The sequence below is a fragment of the Gymnoscopelus braueri genome, assembly GCF_963280865.1.
Source record: "Gymnoscopelus braueri genome assembly, chromosome: 1".
NCBI lineage: Eukaryota > Metazoa > Chordata > Actinopteri > Myctophiformes > Myctophidae > Gymnoscopelus > Gymnoscopelus braueri.
The window spans coordinates 61,670,496-61,677,802 of NC_137603.1; the positions used below are offsets into that span (position 1 = coordinate 61,670,496).

At 43.4% G+C, this 7,307-nt stretch overlaps 1 protein-coding gene across 1 annotated transcript; it reads right to left on the reverse strand.

Annotated features, from left to right (window-relative positions):
• Positions 1-300: 300 nt before the first annotated feature.
• On the reverse strand, positions 301-7,076 carry fgf3 (fibroblast growth factor 3). Its single transcript, XM_080426361.1, has 3 exons — positions 6,323-7,076; positions 3,976-4,079; positions 301-3,312 (listed from the first exon to the last, which is right to left on the reverse strand). The coding sequence occupies exons 1-3, from the start codon at positions 6,615-6,617 to the stop codon at positions 2,917-2,919; spliced, it is 795 nt and encodes a 264-aa protein (XP_080282487.1). The 5' UTR covers positions 6,618-7,076; the 3' UTR covers positions 301-2,916.
• Positions 7,077-7,307: the final 231 nt, after the last annotated feature.

Genomic DNA, 7,307 nt, shown 5'->3' on the forward strand with positions numbered 1-7,307 from the left:
GGTATAGAATGACAAGGCTTTATATTCCGCTACCTATAGATGGTAGCCAGCCACACACAGAAGACCCCGCTCTCTCTCTCTCTCTCTCTCTCTCTCTCTCTTATAACTTAAAACCCTGCAAAACTGCGCATCCCAAAAGAAGAGTACAAATATGTGTTTCGATAAACGTTGCATCGGCTGCTGTCTTTATTGTTATCTACTGCACAGTTCCCGCAGTAGGTAGGTTCACTGTACAACAATGTTTCCAAGTGTTCTACACCAAAGAGGAAGTTATAATGTAGGCAAACCAGGGGGGACAGAGAGAGAGAGAGAGAGAGAGAGAGAGAGAGAGAGAGAAACTGTTTCAAGCACTAGTACATCATTTATAGCATAGTCCACATGACAGAGGGCATGGTATACAAATATAGAATAAAGACAGTCCTCTATATTGTCATTCTTAATCAATGCTCCTGCATGACTCTATTGACAGTGGCTATTCTTTGACAAGAATAGTAAAGGGTTAGAGGTATAACTCTTATTTGGGAGTTGTATATTTAGTGTAGTGAGGGTCGTGAAACAGACCTATATTCTAAACTTTTGCTAAGACCGAAATCTGCTATTTTGGGGGGAAATTTAAGAATCGTGGTGGTTGTTTGATGGAGCAACATAAAGGTTCTTAGTTGACACCAACCCATACTGATCAGTTATGAGGCAGGGTGTCATAAAGTGATGATATCATTATGCCATAACTTCTCCTAACTTGTCTGCTACTTGCCTATCGTTGCTGTACCACCGTTTTATTACTCAAGTGAGTCTTATCTTATTTCAGAACTTTATATGACATTCATTGCTGGGGAAGTTTAAGCTTGCTTACATGTTATTACATGGTGCCTGAATTTATCCGGAACTTTTCTAATTTAAATAGGTACACATGCAAATTAAATAGGTTATGTTAATCCTGCTTTGTAAATAATGTGAGCGCTTCTCTTCAGATGTGGTCGGGGAAGTGGTCTCACTGAAACACAACGGCTCAGGTTTCCCAAAGAGTCCATAGCTCATGTATACAGTTGTTTCCCTGTCCAACAGTTTCACATCTCTACAATAGCATGAAAAGAAGTCTTTCAATCAATTCTGTTGTTGCCTTAAAAAAAAAAGGGTGGGGGAAAATATCCATGTCATTCAGTCTTAAACTTTTGGCTGTGAACATTTTTGGGAACCGCCGCTCTATTCAGTTGTATGGATTGAATAAATAAATATATGAGTCAGGGAGGCATCAGAAATATGAGCCAGTGGGTGTCTGCTTAGTAGTGGTTGCCATGGGGTTTAATAGCGGGTACCATGGTGGTACCATGGAGGTACCATGGGGTCTGATGTTTATAATAGAATGAAAGAAAAAGCCTGATTCATACTTCCTCGCACGGCGGTGGTGGCACATGCTGAAAGTAGACGTCACGGAAGTGACACCTTGTGAGCTTGTAGGGTGCCTGTCTTTGACGTGCGGCGCCGTCATTCGGCGGAGCATAAATTAGGCAAAACTCTTGACAAATGACAACATTGATAAAATGCAGAAACAATCTCATCAATAACTTAAAAAACAAAAACAAGTACCAAATAAATATTCATATCATTAGTAAATATACAAAGTACTTCTCAAAGTTTTGCAGACAGTAGGCTATCACATCTTACGTATGTCTTAAAAAATACATCTGCTCCCATAGAGTTATCTCTCTCTACGGTTCTTTAATGTTAAACTTAGTTTCTTTACAAAGTGCTCTGCTGTGTAAATGTCCCTTATTTGTTGAATGTTCTTTTTTCTCCCCTAACTCACGCCGTACTCCCTCCTGCACAGCAAAACTCATCAGTGGTCATTTAACACTGACAGTGTAAAAGATTTACCCCAAAGAGTCCATTTTGGGTCAGTTTTTACACTCTCAGAGTTCGATTAAACACTGAGGATTTGATCGCGTATGTGTGTAAGCACTTGAGACAATATCCAAAATGTTATATTCTATCTGTCATTTAAGCTTGTTACACATGAACTACAATAAAGTCGTTGTACACACATATACTATATACTATATACATAGATTGTACCAATTTAAAAGATCACAGCTCTGGCTGCAACATGAGATATCCACCATTTGAAAAGTGACACTGAAGATGACTGCTCGCAGGGAGTGTCATGACAACAAATGTATTCGAAGTTATCAGCCATGTTTAACAACAACATCTGTCGAAATCAGCCGATCTATAAGCTTGCAGCGCACAGCGTTGTGAGATTACAGATCGGCTCATTTCGGCGAAGAGATTTTTGGTGTAGAGGGAAATAATAGGATCTAGTATAGAGCCATGGGGGACCCCGGTTAACTAAGTATATAGGGTTTAAGTGGTTAACCCCTTGATAACAAAATAACAGCATTTTTGGAGAACCCAGTCAGTAGTGATTTTGACCTATAAATCCCATTGTTTCCAGAGTGTCAAAGTAATCCACAGATTGAACGAGACTCTTGTGTCTCTATTGAGAACTCAGTCAGGCAGTCCAAGAGATTACACAGCTGACTTGACTTTGGGTCTTTGGTCACATCAGTGCTTGTGTGTGTGTGTGTGTGTGTGTGTGTGTGTGTGTGTGTGTGTGTGTGTGTGTGTGTGTGTGTGTGTGTGTGTGTGTGTGTGTGCGTGTGTGCGTGTGTGTGTGTGTGTGTGTGTGTGTAAAACAAATACATTGCCATCAAAGTGTCCTATCACCCTCTGTCAGTGGAAGCTTTGCACTTCATATTTGCCCCCATACTTTGTGGAGAGTTCTCAACCTCTGATCCGGAGGTACAGTATAATCCCATCCAACCGATGGGTCAGTCCAATACGTGCTGTGTACCGGGGGGGTCCATGTTTGCCATCCTGGTCCCTGTGTATCGTCCCATAGGCGTCTCAATTCGCCTCTCAGTCCTCCGGCCGCGTGCGGTGGCCTTTCCTGGCACGGTGCCTACGTCTCCTGCGCTCGCCGCGGCCGGCGTGCTGGAGGTGGTGCGGCTGTGGCCCCCCACCGGGGGCTTTCTGACTGTCCCTCCACCTCCTCACCATGTCGTGGCCCTTGTTCGACAGAACGCGGGGCAGGAAGAGAGAGGCCTTGTCCGTGCTGCGGGTTTTGAACCCTCGCCGCGGCCGGCCTTTCCCGTTGATGGACACGTACCACTGGCGTTTGGCGCTGGCGCGCCGCCTGCCGCCGCCTCCTCCGGGCGGGGCGGGCTGCTCGGTGGAGTGGTGGCGCGACGCGTACGTGTTGTAGCCCAGCTCGTGGATCCGCTCCACGAACTCGCATTCTTTGTTGAATACCTCCTGGAAGGAGGAAGATGATGAGGAAGAGGATGAGCAGATCGCTTAGACAGACATTCCTCTTTGAGAAATGTCAAATTAACCACATGAACCCTAGCTTCCCTAATCTGAGGCTAACATTGGGGCTATTTTCAGCTAAGATTTTTTGTGTAAAGTGAAAACAGGAGAGCATAGAGTCATGGGTGACTCCAGTCAACTGTTTTTAAGAGATTAAATACATTTACATTGTGGATATAATGGAGATTCATTGTATTTTCCCTACACACACGCACGCACACACACACACGCACGCACACACGCACACACACACACACACACACACACACACACACACACACACACACACACACACACACACACACACACACACACACACACACACACACACACACACACACACACACACACACACACACACACACACACCTGTCCATGCAACCCCCATCAGTCCATGATCAGCCACAATGTGAAATTGCCACAAAATAAAGTAGTTATGAGCACTTAGTATAGCCTAATGCAAAGATAAACATCACAGCCCTTTAAAATTAAATCTCCATGCACTTGCTATGACGTCATTTGTAACGTCCTCTTCACACCTGGGTCCCTTTCGGTAAATCACATTTAGGCTACAACAAGTTCAAGTGTGTGACGTAAACCTGTACTTACCGAAGCATATAGACGTCCTTTATCGTTCATGGCCAAGTATCTACCGGAAAATAGTCCCTTTATGGCCACGACACCCACGTCCACTGCTGTGATCTCCATGATACCTTTAATTGAAGCAAACACACAGTTAGGCACAGTTACACACGTGTGTGTGTGTGTGTGTTGTCGAAATGTATATAGGGCCGAAGTGGTTACTGTATGTTTTGTAATAATAATCAAAATGTGCAAAGTAACTAGTAAGTTAAGTTTTCAAATAATTGTAGTGTAAAGGTACAATATTTGCCTCTGAGATGTAGTGGAGTAGAAGTAAAAGTACTGAAAATTGTAAATACTCCAGTAAAGTAAAAATACCTCAAAACTGTACTTAAGTACAGTACTTGAGTAAATGTACTCAGTTACTTTACACCACTATATATATATATATATATATATATATATATATGGGCCTAATTAAATGAAAGGTCGATTAGATTTAGACTTGCACGAGCTTCTCATTGGGTCCAGGGTGTTTATTTGCTTTGTAACGCTCCTCGATTCATCAGTCTTCTATTCAGTGGCTTCTAAAAGCCCTAATCTTCTACTGATTAGATAAATACATCCGTTAGGATCCATTGTGAGGCTGAGGTCTGTTAAATCTTCCGTTCATATGGAGATGAATGGCAGATCCTTGTTTGCTCGCGCTAATTGGACTTCTATCGCCTGGTAAATGACTGGCGCTGTTTGAATAAACAACATGAAGTCACTGCTCTCTAACATTTTCATCTCAAGGACCCCCAAATTGATATGTATAGGCTAGTCCATGTTTGGCCCCCTCTGGAAATATGTTGTGCCAGGGACCCCCATAATCGGTGGTGGAAAAAAGTACTCAAATGTTTTACTTGAGTAAAAGTATCAATACTGCAACGTAGAAATACTCTGTTACAAGTAAAAGTCTGGAATTCAAAATGTACTTGAGTAAAAGTACAAAAGTATTGGTTGGTATCACAGTATACTTGAAGTACCAAAACTCATTATAGAATCACATATATATAATATTTTGAAAATAGCTGATCTACAAGCTCACAATCATGGTGACGCATTGTGAGCTTGTAGATCGGCTATTTTCAAATGGCCAAAAATATAGGGCTGAAGTGGTTACAGTATGTTTTGTAATCAAAATCTATAAGTAACTAGTAACTAAAGTTTTCAAATAATTAGTAAAAGTAGCCTACAATATTTGCCACTGAGATGTAGTGGAGTAGAAGTAAATGTATACAAAAATTGAAATACTCCAGTAAAGTAAAAGTACCTCAAACCTGTACTTGAGTAAATGTACTTAGTTACTTTCCACCACTGCTCTGTTATTCCACCCATAACAGAGCATTTGTCAATATCTTTCGAAAATAAAGCCGAGAAAGAAAATAGAGCGCTAAACTGTTCCTCGTTTTGCTGGGTGGGGACCCCCTGGAACCCCTTCAATGACTCTGGGGGTCCCTGGACCCCACTTTGAGAAGCAGTGCGTTAGGCTAAGCATGGAGCAAAGGACATTCACAAAATGATTACAAGAACGCAGCCTCTGTAAAACTAACGGCGCTCAAATCAAAGACAGTCGATCAAACGGTTCAGTTAGATCATTGGTTCTCAAAGTGGGGTCCGGGGTCATTGGGGAGGTTCCAGGGGTCCCCAGCAAAATTGGTTAATGTAGCATCACGATCATTTCAACCACTTTAACCTTTGATACTTTGGCTATTCAAAAAAAGCTCATAGCGTGTCACTTCGTACCATGCTATGAGCTTGTAGATCTGCAATTTTTCAAAACTCTTGAACATTAGTGAACATTTTTTTATCATTTTTTTAAAAATATAAATCTTTGCTTCTGGGGGTCCCTGGCACAACATATTTTCAGAATGGGGTCCGCGGGTAAATATATACAAAGTTTGTGAACTACTGAGTTATAGATTATATCAAACGGCCAAAGTAACAGAAATAATCGTTGTGTCTCTACAGCCACTTAAAATTATAGCCTACACACAAATTTGGTTTGATCATTTGAATTTTAAATATAACGTGACGTTGATCGATTTGGATCAAAGTAGGCTATCGCACTTTTTTAAAACACTTAGTTTGGTTTGGTTTGTTTATTTATTAATGTATTCTTCACATGTTCCACCTTTTAACCGCTTTGAACAACGCAATCAGTCATTTTCAAACTTTATTCTGTTTAGACATGAACATAGTAGAACCCCCTGTTATTTAAAAAAAAAGTTAATAACTCTTGATGCAAACTATTTTCTTGAACTGTTGTGATTTCCCCGCGTAGTACTCCCTGCTGGCAGTAATTAAATCAAGTAGCCTAAAGCCTACTCACTATATGGGTTGTTTTCCTCCAGGGATCCGTCTATTTTCCCGTTAGGATGGATCTGAAGATGGTATTTCGTCGCGCAGTAGAGCTTTCTGCGCCTCGGCGCGCCCCCGAGGTGCTCGTACACTCCCCCGCGTCCCCCCGCGTCTCTCCGATGCCGGGGGTCGCAGGAGGTCTGGTGTTGGCCCCGGGACCCCCGGGCACACGGAGGACCCCGGGACGAGGAGGAGGAGGACGCCCTCGTGGGCTCGCTGGGCTCCAGCAGGTTGAGCAACACGAACAGCAGCGGTATTACTAGCATTGTGATGGCATGGCCGGGGAGCGCACGATTCCGGAGAGAAAAGTGAGAGATGAGGATGATGGTGCCTCTGGTCGGGGTCCCATTAAACTGTCGTCCCGTCAGCCGTCCATAAGCATCCGGAGGCTCTCTCCTCGATCACGTCCCGTTAGCTCCGGGCTATCCTTTGATTGGCTGATTGATTGATTGATTGATTGATTGAAAAAAATAAGAGCACAGAAAGTAGAGTTCAATACAAAAGGATCATCCGATCAAAAAGATCATCCGATCATCCGATGCGAGCCGGTGAAAGAACCGACGACGCGGTGCGTGACAGGAGCGGCGTGGGTTGCCTTATAGTGCGTCCTGTCCAGAGGGCATTTCATTAGAGTCCCCAACGCGATCCTCTCCAAAAAACACAAGTCAGCCACTGACTGCGGGACAAACAAACTCCTCCGGTGCCTCTGGATCCCGACTGAGAGGCTGATCGTGAGATTTTTGCCGATCAACCAGTGCAGCGCAGATATAAAAGAAGCCAGCGGTGACAATAGCCTCGAACTCCGACCAATTGATACAAAGGAAAGGGGGGAGGCTAAAGGTATCAGCGCTGTGTGAAGTGAGAGACTGCGGCGTGGATGAAATTACACAGCGTTACACACAGTGGCTTTACTGCGGAACACCGCATCACAAAGGGCCAGCCATCTAAGGGCAGGT